Raw genomic sequence first — 15535 nt, forward strand, 5'->3', positions numbered from 1 at the left:
CCGGGCTCGGCCGGGCCTTCGTGCTCGAGGCAGGGCTCGGCCAGGCCCTCGGGCGCAGGTCCGGGCTCAGCCGTGCCCTCGGTCGCGGGACCGGGCTCGGCCGGGCCTTCGGGCGCGGTGCCGGGCTCGGCCGGGCCTTCGTGCTCGAGGCAGGGCTCGGCCAGGCCCTCGGGCGCAGGGCCGGGCTCGGCCGTGCCCTCGGGCGCAGGGCCGCTGGTCTTTGTGCGCCGAAGGCGCAGGAACCTCCGCAGTGTCTGCAACAGAAGGGAAGGGCGGGAAGAAGAGAGGGACGTTCCATGGTCTGCTCCAACGCGGGGCCCGGCTGAGCAGTGCCAGCAGGCCCGGCCCAGGTGGGGATGGCCGCAGGTACCTGCGCTGCTCTCCGGAAGCGGCCACGGGTGGGCTCCTGCTCTTGAGTCCGGTCCCTGGCTGCATCTGCCAAAGAGCGAGCACAGCCAGAGCTGAGGGGCTGCGGGAGAGGCTGGAGAACACAGCCCAGCCCTGCGCTCCCCAGGCAGGTACAGCCCCCCGGGTGCCCAGGGCATGGAGCATGGCCAACGGGGAGGCAGCCCCAGCCCCTGTCCCATCCTGTCCATGGGCGTGTCAACAGGGATGGGATGGGATGGGATGGGATGGGATGGGATGGGATGGGATGGGATGGGATGGGATGGGATGGGATGGGGCCCAGGCCGGCTGCAGGCACCGGCCCTGCGGCCCGGCTCTGCCACTCACCATCCTGCAGCGGCTGCAACTGCTCCGGCTGTGCAGGCTGCTGCGCTGGGGCAGCTGCAGGGCCTTTGCTGTTCTTGCCCCGAAGCCCCTTGAACCGGCTGAGCAGTCTGCCCGCCATCCCGCTGTCTGACCTTGAGGGCACTTTCAAATGCCTCGGCCAAGGCCAGAGTCAGCGAATGCTGCAGTTGTGCCTTGCGGGCACCTGCAACAGAGGAGCCTCAGGAAGGCTACAGGACAGCAAGTCCTGCACTCGAGGTCTCCTGTCACAATGACAGGAGACTCCTGGTGAACGATGGAGGTCACCAAGTCCCACGGCCTGGCCACGAGGGCACCGGCCGCAGGGATGGGAGATGACTCGGAAAAGCTCCGAGTCACCGAATCCCGAGGTCTGGCCGTGAGGCCAGCCACAGGAGGAACGCCTCGGAAATGCTCTGGGTCAGCAACCAACGAGCTGGCTGTGTGGGGACACCTCACAGCACCGCTCTGTCACCTCCTGTCCCGTCGCGTGCACCGAGCACTGTGGCGTGGCTGCACCGTGCCAGCCCCTATGTCAGCGTGTGTCACAAAGGGCTGCTCAGACACGCTGTCCCTTTCGGTTCCACGGTCACCCTGCTGCACCGTGTCACAAAGGGACATGCTTCCACGTGCCCCAGGGCCACCCCCTCCCCACCCTAGGTGCCCCCGCTTGGAAGAAATCCATTGCCCCGAGTGTCTAACACAGCCCTGGACACACCACGACCCGCCAAGTGCTCGGGGAAGGACTCTCCACGGTGCCCGCACAGCCCAGCTCGGTGCCGGCCCTGGAGCAGAGCAGCGTCCAGCAAGCAAGAGGCAAATGCCTCTTGCCAAGAGTTCAAACACAGCAGATAGGGAAGATGGCATCAATGTGTGCATAAAGGCCTTTGAATTCACAGCTCTCTGAGAGGCATTTGGGGCTCTTGGCTGGACAGAGATGATCCCTCTCTGTCCTGTGCTGAAAGGGGCGGGACACACCCTGCTGCTGGTGCTTGGCTTGGTCTCTGCAGGACCAGGCAGATGCCAAAGCTGCTCCTCACAGCCTTCTCCCTTCCCACGCCCCTCAGCCAAGTGCAAGGGGCCTCAAGGACAAAAGGGGGGCAGGGAGCCAAAGGGAGACAGCTGCACCTACCTCACTGGGGGCTCCTGGGGAAGCACTTTGCTTGAGAAGCAAGCCCCTCTCTTCCAAAGGCATTTCCCAAATGTGTCCATTTCCCCAAATATGTCCATTTCCCGGGCAACACCAACACACACTTAGGAAACCCTGGCAAGGCTGAATTACTTCTGCACCTTGTAGCAGAAGCACTGCAGCTCGAGCTCATCGTCCTTCTCCCGAGTCTCTTTCCTCGTGCCCCTTGTGGCGCGCAGCCCTGGGCCCCCTAGAAACAAGAGGTGTCCGCTGCCTGTTCAAGTGCCTGAACTCCTGCCTGCGCTCACGGCAGCAAAACCAGGCTGTTCCCAGCCAGGGAGCGGAGCCCAGTTCCCGCAGGAGGCTCTTGTGAGCCCCTTCCCCACTGTGCACGCAGCACTTTTGCCTGCCTGCCCAGAACGCTCTTGGCACAGCAGAGCCCAAGCTGGCTGGCTCTGGGCTCAGCACAGCCCAGACACAGGCGCAGGAAGACACAGCGGCTGTTTTGCAGCCGTGCCCCAGAGGGATGGGAAGGGGCCCCTGCCTCTGGTCTCACTTGGTTGGGTTTCTGACTGGGTCTGAGGCAGGGGCTGCCTGATTCCCCACTTCTGGGGAGACCAGAGCCACCGGGAGCACGCCCAGCGTGCAGGCGCTGCCTGACAGCGCTGCGGCTGCTGGGACGGTCGCGCTCCCGAGTCCCAGCCACTCCACTGCCGCTGCTGCTTCTTTTGCTTTACGGCACACCCAAAGCTCACTGCTAGGCCACGGTGGTCTCTTGTCCTGCCCTCTTCCTGTCCCTGTGTAGGGATGGAGCATCGCTGTGCTTTCAGGAAGCTCTTGGTGGAAACTTCTGCCATTACAGGCTCCTTTGCCCTCGGTGGATGCCTGCACTGGAATCCTTCACGGCTGGGTTTGGAGTTGGCTCTTCTAAAAGCCAGGGTCCTTTTCCCCTTCAGCGTGCTCAGCACGTCCTTTAACTCCATGCTGCTGTGCAGCTGGAGCAGCGGGACAGGGACCTTTGCAGCCTGAGCTGCCCTTGTTCCTCTCTGCCCGTGCACGGAACACAGCGGGGAGGAGAACGGCAGCAGGGCCCTGCGTGTCCCCGGGCTCAGGTTTTGCGCCGCTTCAACTCCACGGAGACGTGAGTAAAGTGAAAAACACAAACAGTTTATTAAGGGAAAGCAAAGCGAAGGGGTGAGCTGGGAGGTAAAAAAGGGCATGGGCAGGGCCTGAGGGCTGCAGGGAAGGAGCTGCCAACAGGGAGAGAGATGGCAGGAGCTGCTGGAGCTTCGCACAGGCTCAGCTGAGAGCAGCCAGAGCCGTGCCTGGAGCTGCAGGCGGTCCCAACTGGAAATCATCGAAGGAGGCCGGTACAGGTACATCTGGTCCAGGAGACAAACGAAGTTCTGCAGATCTTCTTTCGAATTTCATCTGAATCCATGTGTTCATGGAGGATGGGCTCTCGTCTTCCCTGAGGGCTTGAAGAGCTGGAAGAGAGAGGAACAGAGCCACGGTCAGAAGCCAAATTGAGGGAATCCAAGGAAAGCCTCCTGCCAGGGCCATGCCGGCCGGCTCTCGCCATGGCCAGGAGGGAGCGGGAGACAAGGGCTTCGGGCAGAAGGTGCTGGCCACGGATCCGCCACGTGTCCCCGAAAGGTCTCCGGGCTGTGCCCCCGCCGCCCCCGGTCCGCACAGGGAGCAGAGCCCTCGGCAGCCCGGTCAGGGATTGTAGCTGCGGGGCCGGGATTTGCAGCTGCTGCCCCCCCTCCCCCGGGCGGTACTCGCTGCCACGCGGCTGCCCTGACTCACCCTGACTGAGGACCTGGAGCTCCTCCTTCTGCCCCATCATGAGCACTCCGGCCACCCCTGTTAAGACAGAGCATGTGGCGGCGCCGGGCGGCACAGCTGCCCGACACGGGCGCTGCCAGCCCTGCGGCCGCACGCCCTCCTGCCGGGCAGAGCTCGTGCCGGGCCCCTGCCGCACGCTGCCGGCCGAGGGCACGGCTGCGGGAGTGCGGCGGCAGCGCCCAGGGCGGGCGGGGCTGCAGCGGCCCGGGCGCGGCTCCCGCTGCCGGGGCAGCGGCCGGGCCGGGAGGCGGGGAGGGGCGCCGGGCTGCTGGCTCACCGAGGAACCTGACGGCCGCCTCTCGTAGGGGCCTCTGTGGGCTCCGCAGGTGCGGCAGGGCCCAGCGCAGGTGCTCGGCCGCTCGGCTCTCGTCCTGCAGCAGCTGCGGGGAGAGGCGGCAGGGAAGGCTCGGAGCGGGCTCTGCCCCTCGGCCGGGCGCTCCCTGCGCCCGGCACCGGCCGAGCCGGCGCGCACGGCCCAGGGCAGCGAGCAGCGTGGGGGATGCAGGCTGGCGGGCCCGGCGGCGGCGGCGGGCAGGGGCGCAGCTGCCAGCCCCCCGCACTGAGCACCGGGGGCAGGGGGGGCTTCTCCAGTCCAGCCTGCGGCTGGGGCTCCCGGGCTGTCCTTACCAGGCTCTCGGCGAACTTCATCCGCCGCTTCTTCCTCAGCGGCTCCTGGAGATCCCTCCTCCTCAGGAAGCGGGCGGCACAACGCAGGGCTTCGCGAGACGCCTGCAGAGCAGCAGAGAGCCGCAGGTGGCACCAGAGCCCAGGTGAGTCACACGGGAGCCGGCTCCCTGTGCCAAGGCCAGGGGAGGCTGGAGCCCGCGAGGCGCCGGGGCAGGAGGCGGCCGAGCCCCCGGCCAGGGATGCGGCAGCATCACACCAAACCTCACCTCGGCCACCTGCACGTCCTCGTGGTGCCAGCGCAAGAACAGAGGGAGCAGGCTCTGGCTCACAACTGTCGTGAGGGGATTTTCCCTCTCTTCCACTCCCAGCTCCAGCACCTTGCCGAAGAGCTGAATGGAGAGCAGCTGCACATGGCTGTTGTCCTGGAGGAAAGGAAAAGTCCTAAGCATCAACTACTCCAGGCCCACTGGGGCAAAGGCTCTAAAGTGCACAGGGCACAAAGTTTCCAGGCAGGCAGCGTCCAGTGCCCTTGGCTGGGGGCGCAGAGCCTTACCTTCTCAAAGTGTGGCAGCAGGGACTCAGCCAGCTTCAGGGCGGCGGTGCTGGGTATCTCGAGGTCTTTGTCCTGGAGCACATGCGTGAGCACAGAGAGGCTCATCCCGACCATCTCTGCATCTGGATGGGCCAGCAGCTCCACCAGGTGTTGATAGAGGCCTCGTATTCCTCCGGCCTGTGTGCAAGACCAGGCTATGCTGTGAAGCCGTGACTGGCCGCAGCACCAACAGCTGCTTGGGGCACTCGGGCAGCTGAAGCGGGAGTCGGGAGAGCTGGCAGCAGCTGCCTCTGCTGCCAAAGCAGCCAGCCAAGCCCAAAGGTCTCCCTTCCCCAGCCCCACGCTGCCAGCGCGGCTTCAGCCACTGCCCCCTTCTCACCAGCGAGGGCTCCTTGCTGAGCACCACGAGGCCTCTGAGCTCCAGGCGCAGCCTGTCCCTGTGCTGGCTCGGCAGGTGCCGGGATAGCACCAACAGGGCACTGGGACCGTGTTTGCTCAGGTCCAGACACTCCAGGAGCTGAAAGGCACAGGGCAGTGGCAGGGGAGCGGGCCGGCTCCAGGCAGCAGCAGCAGCGGGCGCGGGCAGCCTCCCAGGCGGCTGCAGCTACCAGAGGCCAGAGAGCTGAGAGGCAGCTCAGCCAGGCAGCGCTGGCCATCAGGCTCACCTCCACAAAGAACGCCAGGGCAGGCAGATGCCAGCGGAGCTGCTTCCCGACGAGCAGGCTGAGCAGGTGCGAGGCCATGTGGGGACACAAGGGGGTCAAGCCACAGCGCATCTCCCTGGCAGGGGAAAAAGGCACCAAGGCCCTGAGCCGGGCGTGCAGACCTCTCCCAGGAGTGACTCACAGAGGTCCCATCTTTCCCCAGCACTCCGCAAGGGGACATGGGCCCCTTGAGTGGCAGCTGCTGCTGGGCATCCTCCTCTCCCGGCCCTTTGCAGTCTGCTCGGCCCTCCCTCGGTGACGAGGCCCTCTCGCTTACAAGCCCCGGGGACTTTGTGGGGCACTCTGGGCACGGGGCACAAACGGTGGCGGTGGCGGCTGGGAGTAGGGGATCTCACCTTGCCAGCAGGCCCGCTGCATAGTGCTGGGTGTCTGCACAGAGCAGGGTGTCCCAGAGCTGCTTGTGCTCCAGAGCCAGCAGGTTCTTTCCAAAGCCCAGTCGCGAGAGCAGAGCCTTCATGGTCTGCACTGCAAACCTGTGTGCCAAGCCAAGGCCAGGTCACTCTGGGAGCACTGGCCCTGGCCGCAAGGGTGTGGGAAGGACAGGGCGACTGGCACCTGTTGGGCTCGCTGGGAAGGCCGTGTTCCTCCCGGCACGCTCTCCAGAAGCGCTGGGTCTCCACGTCCTCTGGCCTCTGCTCCGTGGCGGTGACAATTTGCAAGAGCAGAGCCACCAACAAGCGTGGAGAATGAAGGAGGATTGCGTAGTGCCACTCGGGCATGCTTGCAATCCTCCACAGCACCAGAGTTGCCTGCAAGAGACAAAGCGCCCCGAGGCAGCGCTCAGTGCCGAGGTGTCCATGAGGCAGGGCCGGGGGTGAGAGGCAGGGGGAGCACCTGGCCTGCTGGCCCTAGCCCAGCTTTCAGCCCAGGCAGGGTGGGGAGAGCATGGAGAGCTTCTGAGAAGGTGACCTGGAGGGCCAGCGTAGGCCATCTCCAGAAACTCACAGCCAGGGCAAGGACGGCCTCGTTGTCCCCGCTGCAGAGGAAGCCGCCGTACGGTGGCTGCTCCTCTATCGTAGAGAGCAGCGCTGGAAGCACCTCCTCCACGGCTACCTCTGAGGTGCCCATGGCTCTCCATAGCAGCGCAGTGGCTCTGTGGGATGAGAGCTGTGCTTCAGTACCGTGCCCCGTGCAGCTGCGTGGGGCCGGGAGGGAGCATGGCAGCAGGCTCAGGAAACAGAGGGGCCCGAGGGTGCCGGTGCTCTCCGCCCGTCTGGCAGACCCCGCCGGACAGGCTGTACAGGGCGAGGGGCCGTACGGGCCGGTGAGCACCGAGCTCTCGAGGCACTTGTGCCCCGTACCCGTCACACGTTGGGGCACAGCGCAGGAGGCTCATCACAACGTGGGCAGGGTGTTCTTCAGTGAGGCTGACAATGGCCATTTGCAGCCCGGCGTCCACAGACTCACGGGATGTGAGTCTCTGCAGGATGGCACTCACCACGGCTTGCACCTGGAGGAAGCGGCATGGGGAAGACTTGGAGTGCTGTCCAAGGGAGCAACTTGCCCAGCTTCCCCCAAGAAGTGCTCGCCTTCCCAGCCCACTGTGATGGGGCTGAGGGGGCCCAGCAGACATGGCTTGAGGGGCCACGTGATCCTGAGAGGCCTTCAGCCCTGGCCCCAGGCTGCTGCAGAGAATAAAAACCCTTCTGGAAAAACTCCAGAGTGGGTCCAGGACTCACAGTGAGCATGGGCATGGCCTCAGTCTCTGGGATGCCCTGGGTGATGGTGTTGGTGGTGGCCATGCCCTCCGTGGGGGCCATGTCAGCCTCCTCCCAGCCCTCGTCGGTTTCCCAGTCAGAGCTGGCAGCCAGGTCAGAGGATGCAGTGCTGGAAGCAGCCTCTGCCCGCAGCTCGCTGGGCCTGGGGTCAGGCTCGGCCATGCCCTCGGGCGCGGGGCCGGGCTCGGCCGGGCCTTCGGGTGCGGGGCCGGGCTCGGCCGGGCCTTCGGGCACAGGTCCGGGCTCGGCCGGGCCTTCGTGCTCGAGGCAGGGCTCGGCCAGGCCCTCGGGCGCAGGTCCGGGCTCAGCCGTGCCCTCGGTCGCGGGACCGGGCTCGGCCGGGCCTTCGGGCGCGGTGCCGGGCTCGGCCGGGCCTTCGTGCTCGAGGCAGGGCTCGGCCAGGCCCTCGGGCGCAGGGCCGGGCTCGGCCGTGCCCTCGGGCGCAGGGCCGCTGGTCTTTGTGCGCCGAAGGCGCAGGAACCTCCGCAGTGTCTGCAACAGAAGGGAAGGGCGGGAAGAAGAGAGGGACGTTCCATGGTCTGCTCCAACGCGGGGCCCGGCTGAGCAGTGCCAGCAGGCCCGGCCCAGGTGGGGATGGCCGCAGGTACCTGCGCTGCTCTCCGGAAGCGGCCACGGGTGGGCTCCTGCTCTTGAGTCCGGTCCCTGGCTGCATCTGCCAAAGAGCGAGCACAGCCAGAGCTGAGGGGCTGCGGGAGAGGCTGGAGAACACAGCCCAGCCCTGCGCTCCCCAGGCAGGTACAGCCCCCCGGGTGCCCAGGGCATGGAGCATGGCCAACGGGGAGGCAGCCCCAGCCCCTGTCCCATCCTGTCCATGGGCGTGTCAACAGGGATGGGATGGGATGGGATGGGATGGGATGGGATGGGATGGGATGGGATGGGATGGGATGGGATGGGATGGGATGGGATGGGATGGGATGGGATGGGGCCCAGGCTGGCTGCAGGCACCGGCCCTGCGGCCCGGCTCTGCCACTCACCGTCCTGCAGCGGCTGCAACTGCTCCGGCTGTGCAGGCTGCTGCGCTGGGGCAGCTGCAGGGCCTTTGCTGTTCTTGCCCCGAAGCCCCTTGAACCGGCTGAGCAGTCTGCCCGCCATCCCGCTGTCTGACCTTGAGGGCACTTTCAAATGCCTCGGCCAAGGCCAGAGTCAGCGAATGCTGCAGTTGTGCCTTGCGGGCACCTGCAACAGAGGAGCCTCAGGAAGGCTACAGGACAGCAAGTCCTGCACTCGAGGTCTCCTGTCACAATGACAGGAGACTCCTGGTGAACGATGGAGGTCACCAAGTCCCACGGCCTGGCCACGAGGGCACCGGCCGCAGGGATGGGAGATGACTCGGAAAAGCTCCGAGTCACCGAATCCCGAGGTCTGGCCGTGAGGCCAGCCACAGGAGGAACGCCTCGGAAATGCTCTGGGTCAGCAACCAACGAGCTGGCTGTGTGGGGACACCTCACAGCACCGCTCTGTCACCTCCTGTCCCGTCGCGTGCACCGAGCACTGTGGCGTGGCTGCACCGTGCCAGCCCCTATGTCAGCGTGTGTCACAAAGGGCTGCTCAGACACGCTGTCCCTTTCGGTTCCACGGTCACCCTGCTGCACCGTGTCACAAAGGGACATGCTTCCACGTGCCCCAGGGCCACCCCCTCCCCACCCTAGGTGCCCCCGCTTGGAAGAAATCCATTGCCCCGAGTGTCTAACACAGCCCTGGACACACCACGACCCGCCAAGTGCTCGGGGAAGGACTCTCCACGGTGCCCGCACAGCCCAGCTCGGTGCCGGCCCTGGAGCAGAGCAGCGTCCAGCAAGCAAGAGGCAAATGCCTCTTGCCAAGAGTTCAAACACAGCAGATAGGGAAGATGGCATCAATGTGTGCATAAAGGCCTTTGAATTCACAGCTCTCTGAGAGGCATTTGGGGCTCTTGGCTGGACAGAGATGATCCCTCTCTGTCCTGTGCTGAAAGGGGCGGGACACACCCTGCTGCTGGTGCTTGGCTTGGTCTCTGCAGGACCAGGCAGATGCCAAAGCTGCTCCTCACAGCCTTCTCCCTTCCCACGCCCCTCAGCCAAGTGCAAGGGGCCTCAAGGACAAAAGGGGGGCAGGGAGCCAAAGGGAGACAGCTGCACCTACCTCACTGGGGGCTCCTGGGGAAGCACTTTGCTTGAGAAGCAAGCCCCTCTCTTCCAAAGGCATTTCCCAAATGTGTCCATTTCCCGGGCAACACCAACACACACTTAGGAAACCCTGGCAAGGCTGAATTACTTCTGCACCTTGTAGCAGAAGCACTGCAGCTCGAGCTCATCGTCCTTCTCCCGAGTCTCTTTCCTCGTGCCCCTTGTGGCGCGCAGCCCTGGGCCCCCTAGAAACAAGAGGTGTCCGCTGCCTGTTCAAGTGCCTGAACTCCTGCCTGCGCTCACGGCAGCAAAACCAGGCTGTTCCCAGCCAGGGAGCGGAGCCCAGTTCCCGCAGGAGGCTCTTGTGAGCCCCTTCCCCACTGTGCACGCAGCACTTTTGCCTGCCTGCCCAGAACGCTCTTGGCACAGCAGAGCCCAAGCTGGCTGGCTCTGGGCTCAGCACAGCCCAGACACAGGCGCAGGAAGACACAGCGGCTGTTTTGCAGCCGTGCCCCAGAGGGATGGGAAGGGGCCCCTGCCTCTGGTCTCACTTGGTTGGGTTTCTGACTGGGTCTGAGGCAGGGGCTGCCTGATTCCCCGCTTCTGGGGAGACCAGAGCTGCCGGAAGCGTGCCCAGCATCTAGGCGCTGCCTGACAGCGCTGCGGCCGCTGGGACGGTCGCGCTCCCGAGTCCCAGCCACTCCGCTGCCGCTGCTGCTTCTTTTGCTTTACGGCACACCCAAAGCTCACTGCTAGGCCACGGTGGTCTCTTGTCCTGCCCTCTTCCTGTCCCTGTGTAGGGATGGAGCATCGCTGTGCTTTCAGGAAGCTCTTGGTGGAAACTTCTGCCATTACAGGCTCCTTTGCCCTCGGTGGATGCCTGCACTGGAATCCTTCACGGCTGGGTTTGGAGTTGGCTCTTCTAAAACCCAGGGTCCTTTTCCCCTTCAGCGTGCTCAGCACGTCCTTTAACTCCATGCTGCTGTGCAGCTGGAGCAGCGGGACAGGGACCTTTGCAGCCTGAGCTGCCCTTGTTCCTCTCTGCCCGTGCACGGAACACAGCGGGGAGGAGAACGGCAGCAGGGCCCTGCGTGTCCCCGGGCTCAGGTTTTGCGCCGCTTCAACTCCACGGAGACGTGAGTAAAGTGAAAAACACAAACAGTTTATTAAGGGAAAGCAAAGCGAAGGGGTGAGCTGGGAGGTAAAAAAGGGCATGGGCAGGGCCTGAGGGCTGCAGGGAAGGAGCTGCCAACAGGGAGAGAGATGGCAGGAGCTGCTGGAGCTTCGCACAGGCTCAGCTGAGAGCAGCCAGAGCCGTGCCTGGAGCTGCAGGCGGTCCCAACTGGAAATCATCGAAGGAGGCCGGTACAGGTACATCTGGTCCAGGAGACAAACGAAGTTCTGCAGATCTTCTTTCGAATTTCATCTGAATCCATGTGTTCATGGAGGATGGGCTCTCGTCTTCCCTGAGGGCTTGAAGAGCTGGAAGAGAGAGGAACAGAGCCACGGTCAGAAGCCAAATTGAGGGAATCCAAGGAAAGCCTCCTGCCAGGGCCATGCCGGCCGGCTCTCGCCATGGCCAGGAGGGAGCGGGAGACAAGGGCTTCGGGCAGAAGGTGCTGGCCACGGATCCGCCACGTGTCCCCGAAAGGTCTCCGGGCTGTGCCCCCGCCGCCCCCGGTCCGCACAGGGAGCAGAGCCCTCGGCAGCCCGGTCAGGGATTGTAGCTGCGGGGCCGGGATTTGCAGCTGCTGCCCCCCCTCCCCCGGGCGGTACTCGCTGCCACGCGGCTGCCCTGACTCACCCTGACTGAGGACCTGGAGCTCCTCCTTCTGCCCCATCATGAGCACTCCGGCCACCCCTGTTAAGACAGAGCATGTGGCGGCGCCGGGCGGCACAGCTGCCCGACACGGGCGCTGCCAGCCCTGCGGCCGCACGCCCTCCTGCCGGGCAGAGCTCGTGCCGGGCCCCTGCCGCACGCTGCCGGCCGAGGGCACGGCTGCGGGAGTGCGGCGGCAGCGCCCAGGGCGGGCGGGGCTGCAGCGGCCCGGGCGCGGCTCCCGCTGCCGGGGCAGCGGCCGGGCCGGGAGGCGGGGAGGGGCGCCGGGCTGCTGGCTCACCGAGGAACCTGACGGCCGCCTCTCGTAGGGGCCTCTGTGGGCTCCGCAGGTGCGGCAGGGCCCAGCGCAGGTGCTCGGCCGCTCGGCTCTCGTCCTGCAGCAGCTGCGGGGAGAGGCGGCAGGGAAGGCTCGGAGCGGGCTCTGCCCCTCGGCCGGGCGCTCCCTGCGCCCGGCACCGGCCGAGCCGGCGCGCACGGCCCAGGGCAGCGAGCAGCGTGGGGGATGCAGGCTGGCGGGCCCGGCGGCGGCGGCGGGCAGGGGCGCAGCTGCCAGCCCCCCGCACTGAGCACCGGGGGCAGGGGGGGCTTCTCCAGTCCAGCCTGCGGCTGGGGCTCCCGGGCTGTCCTTACCAGGCTCTCGGCGAACTTCATCCGCCGCTTCTTCCTCAGCGGCTCCTGGAGATCCCTCCTCCTCAGGAAGCGGGCGGCACAACGCAGGGCTTCGCGAGACGCCTGCAGAGCAGCAGAGAGCCGCAGGTGGCACCAGAGCCCAGGTGAGTCACACGGGAGCCGGCTCCCTGTGCCAAGGCCAGGGGAGGCTGGAGCCCGCGAGGCGCCGGGGCAGGAGGCGGCCGAGCCCCCGGCCAGGGATGCGGCAGCATCACACCAAACCTCACCTCGGCCACCTGCACGTCCTCGTGGTGCCAGCGCAAGAACAGAGGGAGCAGGCTCTGGCTCACAACTGTCGTGAGGGGATTTTCCCTCTCTTCCACTCCCAGCTCCAGCACCTTGCCGAAGAGCTGAATGGAGAGCAGCTGCACATGGCTGTTGTCCTGGAGGAAAGGAAAAGTCCTAAGCATCAACTACTCCAGGCCCACTGGGGCAAAGGCTCTAAAGTGCACAGGGCACAAAGTTTCCAGGCAGGCAGCGTCCAGTGCCCTTGGCTGGGGGTGCAGAGCCTTACCTTCTCAAAGTGTGGCAGCAGGGACTCAGCCAGCTTCAGGGCGGCGGTGCTGGGTATCTCGAGGTCTTTGTCCTGGAGCACATGCGTGAGCACAGAGAGGCTCATCCCGACCATCTCTGCATCTGGATGGGCCAGCAGCTCCACCAGGTGTTGATAGAGGCCTCGTATTCCTCCGGCCTGTGTGCAAGACCAGGCTATGCTGTGAAGCCGTGACTGGCCGCAGCACCAACAGCTGCTTGGGGCACTCGGGCAGCTGAAGCGGGAGTCGGGAGAGCTGGCAGCAGCTGCCTCTGCTGCCAAAGCAGCCAGCCAAGCCCAAAGGTCTCCCTTCCCCAGCCCCACGCTGCCAGCGCGGCTTCAGCCACTGCCCCCTTCTCACCAGCGAGGGCTCCTTGCTGAGCACCACGAGGCCTCTGAGCTCCAGGCGCAGCCTGTCCCTGTGCTGGCTCGGCAGGTGCCGGGATAGCACCAACAGGGCACTGGGACCGTGTTTGCTCAGGTCCAGACACTCCAGGAGCTGAAAGGCACAGGGCAGTGGCAGGGGAGCGGGCCGGCTCCAGGCAGCAGCAGCAGCGGGCGCGGGCAGCCTCCCAGGCGGCTGCAGCTACCAGAGGCCAGAGAGCTGAGAGGCAGCTCAGCCAGGCAGCGCTGGCCATCAGGCTCACCTCCACAAAGAACGCCAGGGCAGGCAGATGCCAGCGGAGCTGCTTCCCGACGAGCAGGCTGAGCAGGTGCGAGGCCATGTGGGGACACAAGGGGGTCAAGCCACAGCGCATCTCCCTGGCAGGGGAAAAAGGCACCAAGGCCCTGAGCCGGGCGTGCAGACCTCTCCCAGGAGTGACTCACAGAGGTCCCATCTTTCCCCAGCACTCCGCAAGGGGACATGGGCCCCTTGAGTGGCAGCTGCTGCTGGGCATCCTCCTCTCCCAGCCCTTTGCAGTCTGCTCGGCCCTCCCTCGGTGACGAGGCCCTCTCGCTTACAAGCCCCGGGGACTTTGTGGGGCACTCTGGGCACGGGGCACAAACGGTGGCGGTGGCGGCTGGGAGTAGGGGATCTCACCTTGCCAGCAGGCCCGCTGCATAGTGCTGGGTGTCTGCACAGAGCAGGGTGTCCCAGAGCTGCTTGTGCTCCAGAGCCAGCAGGTTCTTTCCAAAGCCCAGTCGCGAGAGCAGAGCCTTCATGGTCTGCACTGCAAACCTGTGTGCCAAGCCAAGGCCAGGTCACTCTGGGAGCACTGGCCCTGGCCGCAAGGGTGTGGGAAGGACAGGGCAACTGGCACCTGTTGGGCTCGCTGGGAAGGCCGTGTTCCTCCCGGCACGCTCTCCAGAAGCGCTGGGTCTCCACGTCCTCTGGCCTCTGCTCCGTGGCGGTGACAATTTGCAAGAGCAGAGCCACCAACAGGCGTGGAGAATGAAGGAGGATTGCGTAGTGCCACTCGGGCATGCTTGCAATCCTCCACAGCACCAGAGTTGCCTGCAAGAGACAAAGCGCCCCGAGGCAGCGCTCAGTGCCGAGGTGTCCATGAGGCAGGGCCGGGGGTGAGAGGCAGGGGGAGCACCTGGCCTGCTGGCCCTAGCCCAGCTTTCAGCCCAGGCAGGGTGGGGAGAGCATGGAGAGCTTCTGAGAAGGTGACTTGGAGGGCCAGCGTAGGCCATCTCCAGAAACTCACAGCCAGGGCAAGGACGGCCTCGTTGTCCCCGCTGCAGAGGAAGCCGCCGTACGGTGGCTGCTCCTCTATCGTAGAGAGCAGCGCTGGAAGCACCTCCTCCACGGCTACCTCTGAGGTGCCCATGGCTCTCCATAGCAGCGCAGTGGCTCTGTGGGATGAGAGCTGTGCTTCAGTACCGTGCCCCGTGCAGCTGCGTGGGGCCGGGAGGGAGCATGGCAGCAGGCTCAGGAAACAGAGGGGCCCGAGGGTGCCGGTGCTCTCCGCCCGTCTGGCAGACCCCGCCGGACAGGCTGTACAGGGCGAGGGGCCGTACGGGCCGGTGAGCACCGAGCTCTCGAGGCACTTGTGCCCCGTACCCGTCACACGTTGGGGCACAGCGCAGGAGGCTCATCACAACGTGGGCAGGGTGTTCTTCGGTGAGGCTGACAATGGCCATTTGCAGCCCGGCGTCCACAGACTCACGGGATGTGAGTCTCTGCAGGATGGCACTCACCACGGCTTGCACCTGGAGGAAGCGGCATGGGGAAGACTTGGAGTGCTGTCCAAGGGAGCAACTTGCCCAGCTTCCCCCAAGAAGTGCTCGCCTTCCCAGCCCACTGTGATGGGGCTGAGGGGGCCCAGCAGACATGGCTTGAGGGGCCACGTGATCCTGAGAGGCCTTCAGCCCTGGCCCCAGGCTGCTGCAGAGAATAAAAACCCTTCTGGAAAAACTCCAGAGTGGGTCCAGGACTCACAGTGAGCATGGGCATGGCCTCAGTCTCTGGGATGCCCTGGGTGATGGTGTTGGTGGTGGCCATGCCCTCCGTGGGGGCCATGTCAGCCTCCTCCCAGCCCTCGTCGGTTTCCCAGTCAGAGCTGGCAGCCAGGTCAGAGGATGCAGTGCTGGAAGCAGCCTCTGCCCGCAGCTCGCTGGGCCTGGGGTCAGGCTCGGCCATGCCCTCGGGCGCGGGGCCGGGCTCGGCCGGGCCTTCGGGTGCGGGGCCGGGCTCGGCCGGGCCTTCGGGCACAGGTCCGGGCTCGGCCGGGCCTTCGTGCTCGAGGCAGGGCTCGGCCAGGCCCTCGGGCGCAGGTCCGGGCTCAGCCGTGCCCTCGGTCGCGGGACCGGGCTCGGCCGGGCCTTCGGGCGCGGTGCCGGGCTCGGCCGGGCCTTCGTGCTCGAGGCAGGGCTCGGCCAGGCCCTCGGGCGCAGGGCCGGGCTCGGCCGTGCCCTCGGGCGCAGGGCCGCTGGTCTTTGTGCGCCGAAGGCGCAGGAACCTCCGCAGTGTCTGCAACAGAAGGGAAGGGCGGGAAGAAGAGAGGGACGTTCCATGGTCTGCTCCAACGCGGGGCCCGGCTGAGCAGTGCCAGCAGGCCCGGCCCAGGTGGGGAT

General features: G+C 65.9%; 2 protein-coding genes across 2 annotated transcripts; both read right to left on the reverse strand.

Moving 5' to 3' along the window:
* Nucleotides 1–2464: 2464 nt before the first annotated feature.
* Nucleotides 2465–6697, reverse strand: LOC143693867 (uncharacterized). The gene is made up of 7 exons (XM_077176625.1): nt 6575–6697; nt 6130–6378; nt 4905–5081; nt 4352–4669; nt 4002–4104; nt 3686–3742; nt 2465–3363 (listed from the first exon to the last, which is right to left on the reverse strand). The coding sequence occupies exons 1-7, from the start codon at nt 6695–6697 to the stop codon at nt 3176–3178; spliced, it is 1215 nt and encodes a 404-aa protein (XP_077032740.1). The 3' UTR covers nt 2465–3175.
* A 3337-nt stretch (nt 6698–10034) lies between these two features.
* Nucleotides 10035–14289, reverse strand: LOC143693868 (uncharacterized). Its single transcript, XM_077176626.1, has 7 exons — nt 14167–14289; nt 13722–13970; nt 12497–12673; nt 11944–12261; nt 11594–11696; nt 11278–11334; nt 10035–10955 (listed from the first exon to the last, which is right to left on the reverse strand). Exons 1-7 carry the CDS (start codon nt 14287–14289, stop codon nt 10768–10770), a joined length of 1215 nt encoding a protein of 404 aa, XP_077032741.1. The 3' UTR covers nt 10035–10767.
* Between the last annotated feature and the right edge of the window lie 1246 nt (nt 14290–15535).

The sequence above is a fragment of the Agelaius phoeniceus genome, chromosome 4 (assembly GCF_051311805.1).
Source record: "Agelaius phoeniceus isolate bAgePho1 chromosome 4, bAgePho1.hap1, whole genome shotgun sequence".
Taxonomy (NCBI): domain Eukaryota; kingdom Metazoa; phylum Chordata; class Aves; order Passeriformes; family Icteridae; genus Agelaius; species Agelaius phoeniceus.

What these genes read in the sequence shown, in the direction of transcription:
- LOC143693867 (XM_077176625.1), bottom strand. Translation starts at nt 6,697, where the DNA reads ATGGGCACCTCAGAGGTAGCCGTGGAGGAGGTGCTTCCAGCGCTGCTC. An exon ending in AGGCCGTCCTTGCCCTGGCT is followed by an intron (nt 6,379 to 6,574) that starts GTGAGTTTCTGG and finishes TGTCTCTTGCAG; the next exon opens with GCAACTCTGGTGCTGTGGAG. An exon ending in GCTCCAGGTCCTCAGTCAGG is followed by an intron (nt 3,364 to 3,685) that starts GTGAGTCAGGGC and finishes TCTCTCTTCCAG; the next exon opens with CTCTTCAAGCCCTCAGGGAA.
- LOC143693868 (XM_077176626.1), bottom strand. Translation starts at nt 14,289, where the DNA reads ATGGGCACCTCAGAGGTAGCCGTGGAGGAGGTGCTTCCAGCGCTGCTC. An exon ending in CCAGGGCCAGTGCTCCCAGA is followed by an intron (nt 12,674 to 13,721) that starts GTGACCTGGCCT and finishes TCTTGCACACAG; the next exon opens with GCCGGAGGAATACGAGGCCT. An exon ending in TGAAGTTCGCCGAGAGCCTG is followed by an intron (nt 11,697 to 11,943) that starts GTAAGGACAGCC and finishes CTCTCCCCGCAG; the next exon opens with CTGCTGCAGGACGAGAGCCG.